General features: G+C 45.0%; 1 protein-coding gene across 4 annotated transcripts; it reads right to left on the bottom strand.

Moving 5' to 3' along the window:
- Positions 1–10: 10 nt before the first annotated feature.
- FAM20B (FAM20B glycosaminoglycan xylosylkinase) lies at positions 11–21,614 on the bottom strand. 4 transcript variants are annotated; one of them, XM_042819784.1, is made up of 9 exons: positions 21,552–21,611; positions 20,791–20,904; positions 16,325–16,854; positions 13,715–13,801; positions 12,344–12,453; positions 9,990–10,161; positions 7,342–7,533; positions 5,467–5,526; positions 11–3,783 (listed from the first exon to the last, which is right to left on the bottom strand). In XM_042819784.1, exons 3-9 carry the CDS (start codon positions 16,699–16,701, stop codon positions 3,552–3,554), a joined length of 1,230 nt encoding a protein of 409 aa, XP_042675718.1. In that variant the 5' UTR covers positions 16,702–16,854; positions 20,791–20,904; positions 21,552–21,611; the 3' UTR covers positions 11–3,551. The 4 variants fall into 4 exon arrangements, with proteins under 4 accessions (XP_042675718.1, XP_042675719.1, XP_042675717.1 ...); XM_042819785.1 differs by having other exon boundaries at positions 20,817–20,904; XM_042819783.1 differs by lacking the exon at positions 20,791–20,904 and having other exon boundaries at positions 21,552–21,614.
- Between the last annotated feature and the right edge of the window lie 304 nt (positions 21,615–21,918).

Raw genomic sequence — 21,918 nt, 5'->3', positions numbered from 1 at the left:
GAGACTTAAACAATCCATCAGCGCTGCTTTATTAAAATCTTTATTCACACAATGTTCCTTTATGCAGAACCCGCCCCTTGGGGATACAAGTAGAAAGTTGTGATTGCACTCTGTTTTCTCATTAGCAACCTCCATTTGTGCAGCTGTTCCCAAGGGCAATCCTCTGACAGCTCCAACAGGGGTGTCTGTTTCAAGCATCTTGCTCCAGCTGCCACAGCAAATAAATTACCTTCTTAATAAATTATTATTTTTCAGTTGAAGTTTGTTTGGCAAGACACACTCCAGTTCACTAGCTGTTGGAAGAGGAGCCAGTCTCAGGGGCTCCTCCAGCCCAAGTGCTGACTTAGGAAGGAGGAGACAGAGCATCATCAGCCATCTGCTGTTTCTTTTTAATTAGTTCTTGGTTTCTGTGCTTCAAGCGCTCTGCCACCACTACCATCCACGGCACAACCGTTTGGTGACATCTGCAGCCAGGAATTACAGTGTGCAAAGTGAACAAGAATTAGAAGCGCCACAAACCCTCATCGCCTTAAGAACGTAGCACCTGCCCCACAGGAGGCACTACTGCCAGAGATTCAAGCAGATCCTGGTTTGCACGTGGATGCTGCTGCTTATTTCCTTTGCAATGGTTACCATTGAGTTTAACATTTCTCAGGGATCTGCATTCAAACGAAACAATAATTGCTGCCAGAACACCAGAGATTCTCACAATGCCAAAACTGGATCTTCCTGATTTTGGGTAAGAGAGGAATTGATTCTTCCTCCCTGCTGCAGAACACCAAGCTCCAGCAGTGCTTACAGTGACCAGAAGCATCAATATGACACAAATACAAAAAGAGAAAAAGAAAGCACCTATCTCCTGCTTACTTCTAAATCACGATGCTTGATTTCATGCCCTTTGCTTACAACTAAACCAATACAGTGCTTTAAATCTTTGATACATATACTGATGGAAAACTTCTCTCCAAGAGCGATCTGACTGCAAAAGCTTTGGTGTAGAAGCCCATGACATACAAAGCATAAAGCACTGAACATAAATTTCATTTCATAAAGACAGAGATGCTTTTTTTGAAATCTGTTGTTAAAGTCTGTTGTAAACAACTAAGAGTGGTCAAATCAGAACTTCAAATTTCTGCAGATCCATCCCAAAACATTAAGTGCTCAAAAAAAAAGGAAGAGTAAAAAATAAACACAATGTGCTTTACAGTCTCCCCTTTTGTGTAAATCGTCTTGAACTTTTTGGGTAACAGCCTTATGTCCAAATGCCTCGGTGGACACCTCTCCTGCTTCTGAATGAGAGCAGTCCCCAGCTACCTGCTGCCCACAGTACCTCCAGCAATGTCACCCCAACTACTCACACCTGCCCACAGGGCACTGCAACGCAGGCAGTGACAGACAGGTCAGCCCTTGGCAGCTCCTGCCCCTGCTCACACCCAGCTACCAGCCCCTGGCTCTGTGCAAAGGGGACACACAAGGCATTGCCCACACTGCCTACATGCACAAAGGACCGTGGCTTGCAGTGCATGTGTTACATTATCCTGTACAGCAAGAAATGGGCACCAGTTTAACACCAGCGTCCAAAAACTGGCTGTGTGTCAGCCTTAACTCTGACAGCTCCAACACTTAGCACCACTAAGAAGTAATTCTAGCTCCAAACCCGAGTCTGTGTCGCAGCCAAGTCTGAAAGATGTCTACAAAAACATGAAAGCCAATTTCAGGAAAACAGTCGCATTCTGCTTCTGAGATACTCTGCTTAGGCAGTACAAAGACCTCAAACTAAATTCCTTTTAAAAATAAACTCTTTCACTAACACCTCTTTGATCAGGTATGGCAGCAGGTGCAAGCAACGGGAAGCAGCTCCTCATTTTATCTGCCTGTCACCCTGCTGCAGAGCTAGAAAGATGTTGACAGACAAATCAAGAAAAAGATCTTGAGCTGACATTTTGCTGCTCTGGCTCATAAATCCAATAATATGTAATCACTTTGGGAAGTGATCTGTTTCCTTACTTTTAAGTTCCATACTGTCTGAACTGAAAATTGATGTGAAGCTGGTAAATTTGGAAGTACAATGGAAGCCGTTTCCCTTCTGGAGGCAGATTGAGTCCTACCACAAGTGTGACAAGTTTCAAGGGGCACAAGCTCATCTGCAGTACAGACTGACACACAGTGCTGAGGGATGACAGGACTAGCACAGAGGAGTGCTGCTCGTCCGCTCTGCAAAGCCAACTGGCACGGCCGGTTCCTCACCTTACAGCAAAACCATCAGGAACAAGGACTCCAGGATGGCCACCCCCCTGTCAGCACAGCACAGCGTGGGTTGCAGGAAGCAGCTGGGCAAGGCAGAATTCTTACTGCAAGTAAGAAAGTAAGCTCACAGCTTCAGAGCTCAGCCACAAGACAGTCCAGGCAGAAGGTGGGCCTGAAAAACTGCTGGTGCTCCACAGAACAGCAGCACTGAGCCGTGCTTACAGCAGCAAGAAGCTCTCTCCATACGAGATTAGCTCAGGGTTCTCTCCACCCTTCAGGGCCCTTCCCATGGCTGTAGGTCACTGGGAAGTCCATCAATATACCTCTTTTTCAGCAGCACGGCACGTCCAGATTCTCCAAATTAAACAGGGCATGCAGTAAGCAGCACGACTTCGCTAAATGGAATCTGCTTCCAAGGACAGACCCTGTCCTCCTCCTCCTCAGCTACAATATAATAAAGATTTGGTTAATATTGACATAAGAGTGGAGGGGTGTTTCCCTAACTCGGACCTTGCCAGGTTCCTTACAAATGGGAAACAGCGAAGGACACGTGGGAACATATTTTAACTCCTTAACTGTCAAGTGCTTATAACCACCCTGTCCTCCTCTAAGTCTTCAACCCTGTGCATAAATTTTTGATAGGACTTCAGCAATAAAACTGAAACGTTATCACAAAAGGCAACTCCCTTCCCCAGTTTTTATTGAGGGCAATTGAGCTGAGAGGTCACCACTCCCACCCTAATGGCATTCCGAAGAGCCTCCCACCCCCTGAGGGGGGCAACTATTCAGTCTAATCGTTATTTTGTTCACCAGTTCCTCATTTTCTAAAGAAGCAGTAATATACCTAACCAGCTCACAGCTGATCATGTACAACCCTGAATCAAACAAAACTCGCAAGAGCGTACGTGGGGAAGAGAAGGGAGGAGGATCAGACTGTTCATCTCCATTTGTCCCCTCTAAAATCAGTCCACACATTAGTGTCTGTATTCCATACACTTGCACCAACACCGAGAGCCATTTTTATCCAGTGCAACGTCCACTGCCGGCAATGGACACACCACAACGGCCACGATGCCCTTACAGGTACTGAGCCGTGCAAGGCTCAAACTTCCCACCTCTCACTGCTGTCAGCCCAAGGTAAAAGCCAGCATCACCTCTGTTTCTCTGGCTCGGAAGCTCTCCTGTTCATTTCAGTCCATCTTGGCCACAGCCTTTCAGAACCGATTGTGCTGTTTTTCTCTTTTTTTTTGTTTTGTTGTTTGTTTGTTTCTTATAAAGGGAGTTTCCTCTGTGTTCCACTGCAATTACAAATGAGACAGTGTCATCCTGTCTTCCACCAGCACAACATCTGGCCCAAACTGGTCTGTGCACTGTTTCACTGTAGCCAGAATGCTGAGAAGCCGCTGGTCCAGGGCATCCAGATGAGGGTCAGAAAGCACTGGTGAGATGGGGTCATGCGACATAGCAGTTTTTAAGGCAGACTTCAGTACTCCATTCTTCAGGTAATTGAGTCTATTCCAGGTAGAAACCCTGATGCTGCAGAAGAAAAACAAAACACATCATCATACCGCTGTCTGGGCACAGTGCCATCAGCAATAACAAAGGCCAGCCTCTTGAGGGAGCCTCTCACATCGTGATTTTATCTGCAATACTGGTTTGGGAATAGCAGGGCCCAGATGCAACCGCAGCACAGGCAATATATCTAGGTGTAACTCAAAAACCTAGAGTGAAAAAGTGAGAATCTAATTGGGGCATAATTCTTATGCTATACAGAACATTTTCAGCTCTTAGCAGGGAACTCCTCCAGCCCTGAGGCCTTCTGGACAAAGTTCCAAACAAAAAAAATCAATAATCTGGCTGTTCATGCAAAAACAAAACTCACACTACCTCAGGAAGAACATCACTGATCAGCAACTAATCACAAAGGACACAAATCTGCCACTGAACTTCCGCAGAAAGTAAACACATCAGTGACCTTTCTGCTTTAATTGCCATTGACTTTTTTATGCTAGCCCATTTAAATAGTTTGCTCCAGGGATCTCCAGAGATTCTCCCAGCACATTTTTGTTGTAGAATCACTGGTCTAAACTCTTTTGCTTTTGATGGACTCCAAGGAAACAGGCAATGCAGTAAGTATTATAACAAACCAGCTGTTAAAACAACTCAGTATATGGCTTCTTATAGTGGCATTTGCCTGGTTTCAGAAGAAACGATATCTGAAAAGCAGGCAATCAGTCTGTTAAACAAACTTCTCTTCTGGTTGTGTTTCCAAGTCTCTACATGAAAGATTCCGAAAGATTCTCATAAAACAGGAAACTAAAAAGGCATTTAAAATTAGCACAGGAAAACTAAAGAATCTGAAAAGCATTTCGTTTAATTGTTCTTCCTATGGCTTCTGCAAAAACGTTTCAGAACGTAGGTATGCTGTAGCATGCACAGAGCCCTGCTTGGAGCAAGCAGGGGCGAGAGCTCAGGCTTTCTGCTGAGCTCCCAGGTCATGAGGGATTCAGGAGACAGAACCATCCACAAACAGCCTCAAAGAACTCTCAGCTAGAGGCTTATTTTGGCAGGTTTAAGGGGGTCAATGCTATCTTGAAGTAACAGCTGCAGGAAACAGATATAACAGTACTTTTCTTCCTGGTACTTGCATCTATTGCTTGTTAATGAGAAGCAGCAGTGGCCTGCTGACAGAGGGGACAACAGGAATCAACTGCCCACAGGCATTAGAAAAAGTGAGCAAAAAACACAGTTTACAAGGCTGAAAACAAAAACCTGCAAAAATTGAAAGCCATTTTGCAAGCCACACCCTGAGCTGTGCTACAGCCTTGCTTGGAAAGAAATGAAGGCAGTTCAGCTGCCAGACATGCTGAGTTTCTGACACGGAGAGCTGTAACTGTGGTGTGAACTCCCATCCAGCAGGAGCTGGATGCAGACAGCTGCAGATGCAAAGTACCTGCTGTACTGAGTAAGGACAGATCTGAACCAATGACCTGGAGGTGAGACTGCTTCCTATACTGCCTGATTTACTGCCTTAATAAAGATGCATTTCTCAGCCTCCTGAGCGCTGACAACGCATCAAACAAACACAGTACTTCAAAACTGGAAAGCATTTACATGAGTATTTTCAGGTTGCCAGAAAGCTTCAAATGTAATTTCATTGCAAATCTAAGGACAGCAATTGCATAAGTAAAGTCAACAGCATCTCTGCACTTCACTTACATGCAGCACTGATAAAGGGGAGCTAGGATGCTTCTTTCATCCAGGGCAGGGTTGCCAAAGCTGAAAAGCAAAATAAAAGTAAACGAGTTGAACACAATGTTGCTCTCAACATCAACAGATTTGTAAAGAATTCAAAAATCAATACTAGGCAATTTCATGCTCCAATAGCTCAAATCATTTAAATGAGAATATAAACAGGTCATGACCAATGACAGAAATAACCCTCAGTGTCAGCTAACATACCAGCTGCACGGAAGAAACACCAGTGTACATTGCTCTTCATCAGATCAATGCACCTCAGGAAACAAACTGCAGAGGAGCTGAAGAACAGAGTTCATCTTGTAAAGTGGAGGAAAGGAGTAAGTAGCATTCCGAACACAGAGCATGAGTTCTGCCTGTCTGACACAGCAGCCACACGTCAGTTTAGACTGCCAAGTTTAGACCTACAGTTCAGTGTAAACAGTGATGAAGCTTAACACTTCACCATCACACTTCCTAAGGGAGATCTGCCAAAAGAATTCAATAGTATTCTAATCTTCATCTAAGCTCCCCCCCTTTATTATTATAATTTTTTTTAACTCCTTGTAACATTGAGCTGTCCCCTCAGTAAAGATAACTTACCCTATGAGCGTGGCACTACTCTGCTCCAACAATACTGTTGTTAGTGGCTTTAAAAAGCTGTTTCCCTACACTAATCTTGAAGAAAAGGAAAGAATTTTACCCAAGCTTACAAAAAACCAATTTACTTCTTGGCCTGTAAAGCCCCACCTGAAGTGTTTCAGTAACACGATGAGCACGCACCATAAAGAAAGGTCTGTTGTGACCCTCAACTATTATATTCACTTCCAGGGACTAACAAACTAGCATCCTCCCAGCCCACTGCCAGAGCAATACAGGAAGCCATTTTTTGCCAAATTCACCTTGAGCAATTTGAAAGCAGCAGTAATTTAGCAATCTCAAGGTAGAACACATCCTGCTGACATATTTGAAGGCGTGTTACTGAAAAGGCTAACATACAAAGACAAAATGCTCAACTCAGCCTCTTCAGACACACGAGAAGCAAAGGAAGGGGGAAAGAAAGGAATCCATAATCTGGGAGTGAAATGGGGAGAGCGCAGACACACACTTAATAGTAAAGGTTGGCCTCAGGAAGGATTGACCTCATCAGTCAGATTGACCTCACCAGAAAGATTGGCCTCATCAGTTGCTCCCAGTTATTGCTACACACTTCATTTTTGTCTTGGTAACGGTTAATGTTTTATATAAAAAATGATTTATGAAGTCCCTTAAATATTTACAAATGTGTGGCTCTGCAAAAATGATATTCCTAATAATGCTATCACACCTGAAAGCACGTTTTTCCTCCTCTATCATATTTTGCTCTCAGTATCAGCTCTATCTCCATTTTAAACTTCTATTGATAGAGCAGACATACCCAGAAGGCATTGAATGCCACATCACCCAGTGATGTTATAAAGGGATCTCTTTATACCATGGCAGATCCTATAACCTAACATTACTTAAAAGAGTACAACTGAGAGGGGTCCTGTGGTAGGAGGAGCAAACAAACCTTTAAAAGCTGCTTCTAATAAAGAAGTTCTAGTGGGTTAATTTGGGAGTTTCTGTAGTTTGACTAAGGCTTTACCCAGAACAGTCATACCTACGTAAGCAAAGCACAAAGTACCACAGCCTTTGAAAGTTCCTAATATTTGGTGAGTACTAAGAGAGCAAGCTTTGGGGTTTTAGGGAAAACAAAACCAAAAGCAATTACTAGTGGAAAAATAAGTGAGAGAAAGATAGAAAACGGAGAGAGCAGATCAACGTGTGCCCTCACACCTGCTGAGGCCTGGCCACTAGGATTTCCCTCACTCTCACCTTTTGGCATTGTCCAGAAGGATGAGCATACTGGCTCCTTCATCATCCTGAAAGCTCTCGTAGTGATGCCGGTCAGCGTTCCCGATTAAATAGTCAAATATTGCTGTGTCAATGATATCCAGCAGGCGGGGGCCCGAGTCGTAGGGCGAAGTTTTCTTCACAGCATCACAGTAGCTTTCATCGTACTCCCATCTGCAGGCCATCGAGAGAAATCAAACTAAACCTTTGAGAAAGATCCATCCTTGCACACCACAAGTATTTACAGCTCTCCCAGTATCCGACCATCAGCGTTTAGGGAAAAGTGGAGTGCAGCAAATCAAGACTCTAGAAGAAGAGCTAGACAAAGATGTTATCAGAAGAGTAAAACCTGTGCTAACGCTCTACTGTACAGAGCAAGCCATAGTTTTAATAAAAGGTTTCATGTCATCTTCCAACAGAAAAGGTCAGTTTGCTTACTCACTTGCAAGCCAGCAGTGGTTGGGCTGCCTGATGGCACGGATGATGTCCATCGTGACTGGTCTGCTCTCATTTCATCCAGATTTCAAGCATCACGTCTATTTCTACTGCTATCATCTGCCTCCATCAGCCCTGCCTTCCACCTACTTTTCCTGTCTAATGCAAATAACTTCTTCATGGTTACTAATGATCTCCATTGGCTTCAAGAGAAGGGCCCCATGTATGCTCGTTCTCTTTCACTCACAGCTGCCTCTTCCCTCTTGGAATCTCTCACCCTCTCCACTGGCAAGATTCAAAGTTTCTCTTCTCTCTCCTTTTCTCATACACATCGCCTATGCACACACCTGTAGACTTAGAACATAAATATCACATCTCCATTCCCCAAATCTAGGTTTCTAAATTTTCCCCTTTCCTTCTTTACAGTTTTCAGAGCTATTCATCACCACCACCAAATCAGCCAGATCTCTGGCATATTTCCCTTCCATCTGTCAATCTAAATAACAAGTACATCTATAACATCTTCCATGTAAAGAATGAAACCATCCTTTGCAAAATAGCAGTTGGCAATGCCTTCAACCATCTGCGAACTGGAAACAAATGGAGGAAACAAAAGCTGGAGAAACTGACGTGCTCAAAAATGCGCAGATTAATTAAAGCTGAGAGCAGATCAGAATTTAACACCTAGAACAGTCACACACCCCAACCTCACCTTCTAAACGTCTGGACTCTAAGCTCCCATATCCCATCTTACCCCCAGATATCCAAAGCAAAACAACAACAAATTATTTTCTCGGTGCTTTTGTTAGCACTTCTCTAGCTCCCTCTTTCTTTTGCATCCAGGTCAAACTCATATTCAGTTTACAGCACAAACCCACAAGGCAAAAGCCTCAAATGTGTTCTTCCTTGTACTTTGCATTCTTCCTTTATGCTACCTACTCTCCTTCCCTGAAGCGTTTCTCTTTCTCTTATTTTACTTCAGATTGGTACTTACATCTCTTGGAAACAAAGTTGAGATATACTCTGTTCTCCTCATTTTTCATTGAATTCTCAAGACAGATCTTTCTCCAACATTTATTACTCCTTCTTAGTATCTAATTAGCCTAGGACTTTGAAGGTCAGAGATTTTATCTATTACATGTCCATTAGAAGTCACATAGACTAATGGCACTGTATGAATTATGTTCAAGAGGCCAACTCAGGGCAGAGTATAAGCAGCGAGATCAGGAAGAAAACTCTTATGGCTATTTTTTTCATAGTTATCAGAAGCAGAAAAAAAAAGTGAGACATCTGGAATGTTTCATTCTCCTGATGCCCTCAAAGTGAAAAGCACAACACAGTAAGATGCAGAACAACAGAACTATGCAATCTGCATGAGTCAAGTTTAAACTTCAGCGTACATTAAGTGCCACAGGGAAACCCCCACATAAGCAGGTAGTGTACGATAAAAACCAGTCCCTCAGTAAGGACCACATTTCCAAGAAATTCAGTCAGTCAGTCACTGTAACTGACAGCGCCCTAAACACTGCAGATTTTGAATGGTTGAAAAGGAGACCATGTCTGCTCCCCAGAAATCAAATGGTGCTCCTAATACCCTAAAATAATTCTCGAACCCATTGGATGAGACTCCTTCTGAGGGCAATCACAGCACTCAACTGGAATTTTAGAACACAGACTGAAAGTCTTCCCACTTGCCATGGGTACAGACTTGGTTTGGAGCTCAGTGAGCTTTTCCATCTGCTCTGGCCATGGCAAATACACGGAACTCCAATTTAAACACTAACATACTACATTTACTGTACAGGACTACTAGAGTCCATGTTTGTTCTCCTCTAAAAGCATTTTTATATACTGAGCGTCGGCCCCAAACACCGCTGGTATCAAAAGCAGGTTTAGTGGCCCAGGAGTTTTGGATCTTCAGAGCTTAGAGCGGCTGTATGGTGGAGTTATGTAAAGAGCAAGAAAAAGGAAGAAGACAGCATTCGGTACCATGGGAAACAATGAAGGTTTCTTTCTTGCTCACTTTTAAATTAAATCTCATCCCAGACTTCTTGACTTCTACTGCTGTCTAAAGAAAGGCACTGACAAAAATCCAGGTTTAGAGAAGACCTGCTCCTTAATTGGCCATTGTACTGCAAGGGCAATTCTAGAGTAAATCATCACGTATGAAGATTAACCTTATCATGGTCTCATACCTGGCAAGTTTGCCCTCACGGTAAGTCCTACCCCATGGGTGCCGATGCTTCTGAAGAGGCCAGACATCTGGTAGCCAGAGAGTCACTGACCCCTCCATGATGTCCCCATCTGCACAAGCCGGTTCTGTTTCTCGACAATAGTAGCACTTTCCATAGAAGCAAGTGTTATTACCTTAAAAAAAAAAACAAAGATCATCAAAAAGCAGAACTTCATTTGAGGGACAACCAGCAGCGTGTTTTCGCAGCAGAGCCTCCCCTGCAATAGCATTTCACTGCACTTGACCTTATGCTTCCGCTCTCTAAGAGGGAGAGGCTCAGAAGGGATTTAACAGACATCTATTCATCCAAAACAACATTAAGGACTTACACTCAAAGGCAAGAGTAATTGTATTTTCCCAGAGTAATTGTATTTTTATCACACAGAGATAATACAACATTGTGCTATCGCCAAGCTTTTATGACCCCTTCTCAATCCTTGGGAACTTGACTCTGCAACCTCAGCACGGTTTGTTTAATATTTTCTTCCTTGAAAAAGTTGACTGAAAAGGAAGAAGCAAAAAAAAAAAAAAAAAAAAAAAAAGACTAAGCAGAACTCAAATGGAGTTGGAGACCTGTGATACATCCCAGCTACGTGAGCCAAGTCAGCAGGGGAAACAAGCTGTTGTTCACAAAACCCAGGAACACAGTAGTGTCAGAAGTTTGAGTGTCTCCTGACAGGAGAAGAACAACAAAACCCTGCAGTCTCCAGTCCCTTAAGGGCTTTGAAGCCTGCAGGGTAAAGTAATCCAGTTGCTTGGATTAACACGTTTAGCTTAGCCTTTTCTGTTTCATCCTCCTAACCTACCTTGGCTTGAATCTTGCCAAATCAATTTCAGTTCCATTCTCAGAGGTCTTCTTCCAAAACTTTCTTCAACAACGGTATCACAAGGAAGGGACACACTCACTCCCTGCCCTTTCTTTCTCCAGCTCTACATCCATCATCCTCCCCAAATACTGACACCTGTTTTTCACTTTCCATCCTTACGCCACAGGTTCAAATCCCACATCACAATCCTTCAGTCACACAGATTTCTGTGGTCCCCTGTTCACTCAGATCTGGCTCTACACTCCTAGCATCTCACCTGGACAACTAGAAGACATCAGACATTTACAACACTGAACTTGCAGCAGACCAGGTTTCTATTTACATGGAAAGCCCTGCAAGTCTCTCTTCCTATCTGTGGCTTACTTCAGGTCTACCAAGAGACAGAATTCTAAGAGATTTCAGCTGTAGCTCTAGAAAATCAGCAGAGTATTCATGAGCTAGCTTTGCTTTAAAACCTCAGAAATTTTGGCAAACGTGAGAGACGCTCCCCCTGATGCAATCTTCTCCCCAGCACCTCCATTTCTCTGCTTTATGCTCTGTAGAACAAGAAGTTTCAAAAAATCTAAGCAAAGGCAATGAAAATCCTTTGGAGACATACTTTTCAAGCCAGTTGTTTCTGCTACATTATTGCCTAGTTACTTTGGCTGAAACGAGAAAAAGTAAATTCTGCCTGTGGCAGACACCCAGTCAGAGTGCAAAAGGTTTGGCAAGGCAAAATTATCGCCTGAAAGGTCAACCTTATAATTGAAAGCGTTCCATCAACTCAGTAGGTGAGACTACCAGCAGTGCTTGTAATAGAAATTCATACAGACACATACATCAGCTGTAAAGAACAACCATCGCTTAATTCGGCCCATCGAGAACAAACCAGCAGCCATTAGGAATTTCATGAGGAGCCTGAGGGAGTTAAGGCTGCACTCTAAGTCCCCTCTTGATGCTTAATGACCACCTGGCAGGAGTTCACATTAATCATCTCTAGTGAGCACTATTACATTATCACAGCATATCACTGTAAGCAACATAAGGAAGTTCTGACACGGTTATGAATGCTTACCAGAGTCTGATGTGGCACAAACAATTTAACACAAACATTTAACACCAGCAATGCACCAGCTCTAGCGATGATCCCAAATAACCACTGTGTTCACATTAAATACAATTCCATTTTTTTCCTTTCAGGTCTCATCACAGACTTTTCTAACAGCTTCGGGGAAAATAAATACATTTCTTACTCAAAAAATCCTCATCTGTAACAGCAGCATTAGGGAACACAGAAATTACAGATGAAAAACCACTTGGAGAAAATGAGGCTCTCCTTCCCCGCCAAATGGGGTTACACAAGCATGACGATCTCTTCTGGCACACAAAGAGGCTTACCAGCTTCCTGTATCACAGTTAACTGTTCTATAACTGTGTCAGAATCCCACAGCTCTTTTTTCCATTAAGCATTCTTCTTTACTGGGTTGGAGAATCCACGGAATCCACTTACCCACAGTCATGAAGGTACCCAGAAGCTGCTCTGTGGCAACTGGTTTGATCTCCGTTCGTAGATTCACAAACCTGCCAACCACCAGTGGAGCTCGTCGGAACCCCAGAATCCTGATTTGGGGGAAAAAGGGAAGAAAAAAAAAAAGCAAAACACAAGATGAGGAATGAGAATGAACAACACGGACAGCAGATTCAATTAAAAATAACCAAACTATGCACTGTCTGTCTCTGTGCTGTTGTGCGAAATCAAGATGATTTGAGACCAGGGAATAAAGTTGGAAGGCTGCAGCAACCTCCTTGCTGCTCCAAGGCAAAGAAAGGAAATTCCTTTTCCTGACGTGCCTGCATGTTAGACTCACTCCACAGGATATCGGTGGCAGTTCTTTATTAGACCATTTGCAGCAGAGCAGCACAGGATGCATCATACTCCAAATCTCCAAAACTGGACTTTGTGCCAGAAATATCTGTTGGCTGTCTTGTGAAAAGAATCAAGCAACAACCATATGGTCTCTAGACTGGTCACATGCAAAAAATCATCTGTTTGTGGGAATTGCTACCTAATAAAATGTCATACTTAAGCCCAATTCAATCGTACTTGAAAGTACGCAGTCAAGGACTCTGGCCTTTGAACAAGGGACAATCAATGCAGCAACTGGGAGAGTCTCTCATTAACAGCTGTGGTTTTGTTTCATTTGTAGCATGGGGTTTTTTGTTGGCTTTGTTTGTTATGGACAGCCAACCAATAAGTCCCCAAGTACAAAATCACTCTAAGAACAGGCACCTGTCTGAAAGCAGAAGACATGCATGAAAACAAACTCGCAGCAAATACAGATAAGCAAGTTTTTACAGATAAGCAAAACGTGGGCATCGCAAGTAAATAAATGCAGAACTTAGACCTGGAAAACCTGATGTCGCCTCAGGCTCACAGCTGAAAGCCCAGAACCCTCCATCAGAGATTAACTCACAGTGCCACTCAGGTCCTTTTTGACACAATGGCATCTTGGGTCAAAATATGTAGCTGTCAGCACAACTGATGTACATGCTAGTTCTGAGGGCACGGGGCTTTTGCTGGGGATTCTTGAAGAATACAAGAACACAGGGGTACACGTCCAACAAGACATTCCTCCAAATATGATGCCTAGTGGTTTCAGTGCTCAGCCTCCTTTTCAAACACCTCACAAAAATCTTTAATGACAGCAATCTGCACAGATCTTTGAAATGCAGCTTCACAAAAAACCCTTACCATTTTAACCCTAGAGCAACGTGGCACGTTGGCAGGTGAGAAACAGCTCACATCTGAGGTGTATTTTTCAAGGGACTGAAAAAGCCCTCAACACAGATGACAAAACCAGGTAGCCCAATATTTCCATACCTATCCAAGTGAAAGGCTGCCACTTCTGCATTGTGTCTGTCATAGCCAGCATACGGTTCTCCTTCCACTACATAATCCCTGGCATACCTGTAATTGAAGAAAGGAAGAATGATTCACGCAGGATTTCCAACAGTTCAGTTCTCAGAGTAACAAGTGCAAGAACAGTGCTAAGTTAAACACTCTCTGGGTCACTTTCAAAACGACTGCCTACGGGAGAAGGAAAATTATTAATGATTTTAAATAGAGTACAAACCACTGAAGTAGCAAATAAAGAGGAAAGACCAGTAATTTACAGTGGTCTCAAGAGCTTGGAAGCAGGGCCCATTCAAACTAATGAGTTTTAATTCAACCATATGCCAAGCCACACCTAAGAACAAAGAACACAGACCCAGCTACAGAACAGGGGCCCACTTACACCAGAGAACAGCATCTCTGCAAACGATTTTTGAGTTAGAATGGATTGTAGATGAACATGAAAACAAAACCTGATATTGTGGCAGGAATGTCAAACGCTATCTTCAGTAGTTAAAGGATCAGCAAGCGTGAGTCTGAGAATGCAGGCCATAAAAAGGCCATTTGTTTTGGTGGAGAAAAGACAATTACCAACAAGAAATAGAAATCTGACACGCATCACAACAGCAGCCTTTTTTTTTAAAAAAAGAGATGTCACTTAAATAGTCAAAGCTGAGAAATGTCAGGGATTCACGTCATCTGAATCAAGCCTAAATTTGCTAAAGAAGCATTCTTCAGATAAGCATAAAATAACAATTAATACTGAGCAAATGGATGAAACACAACACACTGTCCCATAAAGTAAGGTAAAATCAGGGTACATATTTTCTCATTTCCACCTACAAATCTAACTGTGTAAAATGGATGTTTTTTCAAATGACCTGGGGCCCAAACAGTAGCAGTAGAAGTGAAGCCACAGGGCTCTGATGTTTCAACTCTACGCAGAGAAGATCTCTGGAGCCAGACGACATTTCATCAGCCTGAGTAAATGCTTTGGCTTCTCTGCAGGGCAGAATTAACCAGTGCTAGACGGCACGCAGGCTTTGGAAGGAGGATTTGAGAGATTCCTTCCGAATTTGACACTTGCTCCAAACAAGCAACTTCACCTAAACCACTGGCATGCAGTGGTAGCAACCATTAATCACTGTTCACTTTAGCTAGATTTTGAGTAATTGTGAAATGAGCCACCTTCAGAATGCTGGCTCAAAGCCAGGTCTTTTGCATACACTTACAGCAGACTCGTGAAAGCATGATCACATTTTGGAAGCTGCAGAGCTAAAACCTATTGGCATGACACAATCAACTTCCTGCTTCCATGCACGGTAGGCATCAAGTACTTCCCAGGGCAGAAGTAGCAAATCAAGAGAATCCATTCTTTTCCAGCCAGTAAGCACACTCAAAAAGCTTGTTTAACACAGTAACCTCCATACATGGTTTGGGCCAAAAGCTAGCTAAGCAGACTGTCTCGCAATGCCTACAAGAGCAGCTATTCAGCAGCTGCAAACAGAACACAAGGCCATCCATCTGTCCTCACCTGTGGCCATATTACCTAGCACTGCCTGGCACTCCTTGTAAACACTCCCAGAAGCACAAGTTCTTCTTGCAGAACAGTCACTGCGCTTGCTTGCACAGGCATTCCATTATTGGGATGTAATTTAATGCTTGGTGATTCTCTTTATAGCACCCACTTATACAGAAAACACTACAGAAACGCCATGCCTTGTCACTGCCTTCACTGGTCACACTGCCTGCTGTGCCACCAGCACCCCTGTGTAAAAGGTTCACATGGTTAAACCCAGCACAGATTAAACTCCAGAAGTGAAGGGCAGATGTTTTTCCTCATTCTCTAATCACTCATTAACACGACAGAAAATCTTTATGCTCCTCAATCCAATATCCTTTGGAGAGAGACATATCACTCTGTGATGACACTTGAAATTTGCAATGCACTCATAAGACACACCTTCCTTACATTTTTACATCTTTTTCTTCTCGTTCCTTTCCCCGAAGGCAAGCGGTTCAAAAAGCTTTATAGATGGGCTCAAGATTTCATAAGCATTCCATCATGTCAAATTTCCCTTCGGGTCACAATAAACAGAGGCCACACCAAGGAAGTATCACTGCTTGCTCCTTGCTTAATTTGCTCCTCCAGTACTCAACACTGGCAGCCAAGAAACACAGGGGTTTTTGCTCTAACCTATGAGCCATTTTTACAGTCTTAACACAGCTGCACCAGACACCCAGATAGGCTTTTAAGACCACTGTGAACTTTCATTCCTTCCCTATTCCTGAACTGCGTTCCCCCATGGCACCTTAATGTGACTTTTACCAAGAAAACCCCTTCACACTGCCAGAACGAGCACTTCCAGAATAAGGAAGATGCTTTCAGCACCATCAGGTTTAATCAACATTCCTAAAGGCTGTTCCAAGCCGTACAGCCAGAGACAGCTGGCTCAGTAACCTCAGGTAACCAGGAGGCCAACAAGGCTCTCTACCCTAACCACCTCTCTCTTTGCCTGCAAATTTGTAATGTAGATAAATGCAACAACGTAAATAAGTAAGGCAGCTACTAACTCCGCCACTGAAGAGAATATTTACCTCTTAGGTTTGAAAACAACCTTCTGCCCTCCTTCAAGTATCAGCAAAGCTTTCAGCTGGGTCCCTTTGTATCCCACGTCAGCTTTGACGATTTTCTTTGTGGACATGGCATGCATTACAGCCCCCAGCTCAGGTGTCTCCTCGGGGTACACCTCGCGGGGCACGACCCACTGGGCCGCGATCTCCCACGCGGACTGCAAGGTGTGCTCGAGCCGGGGGTCCAGCTCCACACGCAGGCTGGCCATCATGCGGTGGAAGGCGCGCTGGTCCTCCCGGTTGGCAGCTGAGGTGTCCAGGTTGTCAATGAGGAAAACTTTTGTGAAAATGAAGATGACGAGGAGGATGGCCAACAGCACAACTCGCTGCTTCAGCTTCATGGTGACCTCGGGCCCTTCTCCTCTCGCCCCCCCTTCTGAGTGTTACAGGAAGTCTATCGGAGATCAGGTGAGCAGCGAGCTGTTAGTTACTAAATTTCATTCGTAACTTGCATTGTAAAAGACAGATTGCCACTGAAGCATCTCCTGGAACTCCTGAAAGTAAACAGAACACAAACTTAAAAGATTGCCTTCCCACAAGCTAAAAGTCAATCCATTCTTGGCACATAAGCCTGGATCACCTACACTTGTATCCTAAAGCCCAAGCATTTCTGTTGTGTTTTACTGCCTCCCTGTAGCCTGTATGCACACAGAAGGGGAACTTGCCTCATTCCATCTCTATGGAGCCAAAATCACAACAGCGTGCTGCTAGCTGCAACTACAACAGCAGAGACTTTTACTGAAACTGTAGTTTCAGCTGATGGCTCCAATTTCACAGACACCCTTCCATCAGTAGAACACACGACTTCCAGTTTCCTAGAGATATGACTGTCAAGAGAGATGTGCCAGGTTGGCCCTCTGACATCTAACAATCAGTTATAGCAGCTTCACTGCCTCATTTCTTGAAGGTGTTAAGACTTAAGTACACAACAGACTTAATTTATTGCCTTTGATTTGTAACCACTACAATTTACTCATTTTTCCTCCATTCTTAAAGTGACTTCACTTTCTTGTGGTTAACTACCTATCTTATGCAGTCAACCATAACACCAGTAACCACAAAAAAAAAAAAAAAAGCAAAATATCTGTAATCTCAACAATTGAGATTCAGTTCAACAATTCAATTAACAAGAAGAAAAACAGGAAACACTAGCATTGCCTTATCCCAGAAAACTTACCCAGAGCACAGTTCTAATGGTGCTGCAAGAGTTGCCTCCCCTCTCACTAAACCTGTAACCCGTGGTGGTGCACAGCCATCGTGCCCTGCCTGCACAGCTCACCAGGGCTGCAATGGCTCCGCAGCCAGCAGGCAGCCCAAGGATCCAGGCTGCTCATCCACCCTGACACGAGCTGCCTTTGTCAGTGCTGAGCCAACTCAACAAGCTGGAGAGAAAAGGGAGGAGGCACAGTGGCTCCAGTAACGGGAGATGACACAGCACAGCCCATCTGTCTCTCTGTGAGATGGCACACCAGCACTGCCACTGGAGAGGGGTCCTATGCTCACGTCCTTTCCACCTTTATGTAAGACCTGCTGAGCGTTAAAGCTTGGCCGCTTCCCCCACACGTGGTTCCCAAGAGTTGCACAACCATCTGAGGAGGGGATGCTGCAAGAGCAAGCATTTCTCCTGGCAGCAGCACCGAGGATACCTGAATGTGTAGGTGAGACTACAGCCCACACCAGCACGACAAAGGATAAGTGGCTGAACCTTCTGGAAGCAGCCCACCAGCAGGTACACGGACATTCCACAGCCACCCAGCAGGCCGTCCTACTTTCAGAACAGCATTTTCCATCAGCGCCACTTTACCACCAGTGTCCTGCTCCAGGTGACAGCTCAGTTCAGCTGAGCCTTTCCCAAGCCACCCATTTTGCCTCTTAAACACTTCCTACAAACCCATCCACAAAATCTCCTAATGACGACGAGTTAAAAGTGAAACGTGGACATGGAGCTGAAAAGCCACAGCAACATAAAAACCCCATGGAGAGTAGAGAACGGGGAGAAAGAAGCCTATCAAGCTTCAGGGATGCTTTAAACCAGCACTGTGGTCATGTGCTAACCACATGATGTTAACTTTAATCTACTGGAAAATAAGTGCTTGTACAAATAGTGAAAGACAACAAGCCAGACGTTTATATGGTAATTAAAACAAATCATCGCTCTTCTCTGTTCTGTGGAGGCAGCCTGCATTTCTGCAAACAGCATGTCCATTTGCATACTGCATGCTGCCAGCATGATAACAAGAAGCACAGGCAAGGAAGACATAGCTGACCCAGAGCCCTGACTCTGACAAAAACAAGAAAGAAAGTACTTCAGACAGCCCTAAATAACAATATTATTCTTAAACCTGAAGAAAGCAAAGCAGATCAGGCTACGTCTGAGTCCCCAGTCACAATTTCATAACTCCATTTCTTTAAAATGAGTAATTCTAGATCATTTTGAACACTGCTGTTATCAGTACTTTCTTCCAGTCATTTCACAAATCCATTACTTTGTAAGAAGCTGCACAGGAGAACATCCATTCCTTTCACAATGGTCACTCCTTATTGTGAGATACGTATCCATCCACACATATATTTTAGGAAAGCCCCACAGCCCGGCGTTGGCCAAGTAAAGCACTGGATAGAAGCCGTTAAGCCATAACCATTCCTAGCTCCGACACTCAAGCTGGGCACTCCATTTCCTAGACCGATTCTCAGGCATTTCTCTAGGGGTGTTTTGGGCTGGGGAGAGGGGGGAGAACACAACTATTGCCACCACTTTAATTAAAGGTCATTTACTTTGCTCATCCGTTGTGACAGCTCAAACTAATTCTGGCTGAAAGCCTCCAACCGTGTAGATAGAAGCTAGCAAAAGAAATTAAATATTTGCTACAAGATGTTTCAGTAATTCCCTTAGCTGAAAAAGCAAAGCTTCCTCCCCATGCGATAGGACTCCTCCTCGTGCTCTGATGGAGCCCTGACCGTGGCTCTGCTCTCTGCAGCTCCGAGCAGGTGAGCCCACTGACTCCTTATGGCATCTGCCAGAAAGAGACATCAGCTGCTTTTCTCCCAGAATCAACCAAGCACCCCTGAGGTTGCTATGAGATCGATTTTGCACACTAGCTGCAGAGCCTGCACGTTACTCGCTAGTGCCAACGCGATGCTCATTGCTGTGCAAAGCGAGCCAACTAAAATCAATCTTTTCATGAACAAGTTTGCCACGGAGAGCAAGAGCTTCATCTTTATTGTCTTAAATTTGAGATAGTAACAGTGACAGCACTGGGGTACTGTAAGAAAATATTTATCTCGTTTGGAAAGAAATTAATTTCTCCCAAAAGGACAACTAATTTATTTCAAATGAAAAGTACAAGCCCTTGTCACAATGGTTTGAAAAAGAGCTTGGGACATGTGAAACTGGTCCTGGAACAAGCACAGAGATGGGAAAGGTGGCCACAGAAACAAGGGAAATCATGGCTACAGTGTCATTTTTTCAAAGGGGGAAATAAAGGAGAGAGAACTCCATGGAACAACGAGCAAAAGGATCAATAAGAAAGTAAGGGACCGAGGTAAGCCTCAAGGAGACCCAACAAGGAATTGGTTTCAGAAGCAAATGGGGAAGACAAGGCAAGGATCCCCACACTGGGCAAAAAGAAGCAAAGGGACAAAGAAGCCACTTAGCTGTACACCACAGGAGCATGAGAAGTCTGAAATGATACCACATATCCTTAATATCAAAAGGCATCAGGGCAGGGAAAGGCAAACAATGCTTAAGCCTCCAACCAGAGCTAACACAACACAACAACAGAGTAACCCAGAACAACGCACCTTCCTCCCACTGCAGGGCAGCCAACACTCACCTCTCTCTAAGCTCAGGTGACTCTAAAGCTGCTGTGTTCTTTCGTTTTTTTTCCCCACTCTCTCCTGCTAGCACTATTGGACAGAAGACATAACCCAAGGAATCTGTTGCTTTATCACCCAAACTCCATCTCCATCACACAGTACAGAAAAAAATCAACTTCCCTCTACATTGCTTTCCCATACTTGTGATCAAGCAGAAAAACCGAAACAACCAGGCCGGCTTTTCAATACCACAGTTAACTGGCAGGTCTACACCAAAAATACTTTCAGATTTTCACCATTTCACCTGGTGATTTCCTGATCAATTCTGCCTCTCACTACAGCCAGGTCTGTATTCTCAGCAACTAATGAATCTTCCAAGTCAATACCTAAAGGACATCATCTGCTAATTGCCACAGTTAGGTTATTACAGTTAGGTTGCAGTTGGACTTGACAATCTTTAAGGCCTTTTCCAACCAAGCAGTTCAATGATGGCAGGCTCACCACGCACACAAACACCTGAACTGAAGCATGCTACAGGCTACAAACGGCAGCAAGCACACAGGTACAGCCAGCAGCCTCCAAAGCCGGCAGAGCACAGCCAGCCAGGCAGCCACCTCTGAAGCATCTCTGTGCAACGTACTCCAACCGACGCAAAAGGTCCGAGTGGCGCAGAAGTTTGCTCTGTTGGCAGCAGGACACAAAACACCAAGGTCTGAGCAGACGACAACCTGAAACAAATACCGTTATGCATGCTCTAATTACTGTTCAAAAACACGTTTTCTTTCCCTACGCCTTTTGCAACCTCCTACGAAAAGGCCCGCAGACCTCCACTTAGATTTTTCACCTCATTCTGTCACTTCCACTCTCTGCACGCTGTGCCGTGCACTAGTAGGTAATCCAGCACACAAAGCTCCACCTGCCTCTCTTTTCCTGTAAAAACTCCCACTTATCCGCAGGCAAAACCTCACTGACAGCCTATACGCGAACTTTTCTTTACACAAGGAAAACTAAACCTCCAGCTCCCAAGGAGCGAGAACGCAGTGCGGTCAGAAGGGCTCCGGCGTGAGGTTGTCCTCTGAAGGCGGTGAGCGCCCGCATGGCAGCTCGAGGCCGCGCAGGTGCTGCTCCCTCAGCCGCGGCGCGCGCCGCTGCCCAACGGCCCTAACGGCTCCGCCTTCCCGCCACACGCTCACACACACGCACCCTGAGGGCTCCCAGGCCAGAGGCGCTCCGCCGAGCCCCGCAGCGCCCCGGGCAGGGGCGTGTCCGCCCTCAGGTGCCGCTACTCCACCTGAGCCACGCAGGCAGACGCGGAGTGGATCGACCTTCCTCCCGCTGCCCGCCGCTGCCCGCCACCACCCGTCCCCGCTCTCACCGTGCCCCGCTCCATAGCCCGGCCGGCGCCGCCGCCAGCTCCCCAACATGGTGCCGCCCGCCGCCCCGGGCCCGCCCCGATCGCCGTCCAATGACAAGCCTCCGTCGCCTCGCCGACGGGACGCGGCGCGCACGCCCATTGGTCAGCGCCGAGCGCCCCTGTGCTCCCTCCGCCAATAGGGGCGGCGGAAGGAGCGCCACCTGCGGCCGGCCAATGGGGCGGGAGGAGGAGAACGCGGGCATTAACCCCGTCCTGCCCGCGGCCGGCCCTGCAGTGCGCAAGTGTGGGTGCGCATAGACAGCCCGGCATCCTAAATACAGCGCTGTAACTGGGGATACAGGACAGCTGCATTGCATTACAGCCTTAA

Source organism: Centrocercus urophasianus, unplaced genomic scaffold, assembly GCF_019232065.1.
Source record: "Centrocercus urophasianus isolate 14NV4802_14NV808 unplaced genomic scaffold, USGS_Curo_1.0 seq_18, whole genome shotgun sequence".
In the NCBI taxonomy this organism is placed as follows: domain Eukaryota; kingdom Metazoa; phylum Chordata; class Aves; order Galliformes; family Phasianidae; genus Centrocercus; species Centrocercus urophasianus.
The sequence above is the reverse complement of the archived record's forward strand: the minus strand, read 5'-3'. Positions and strand labels throughout refer to the sequence as shown.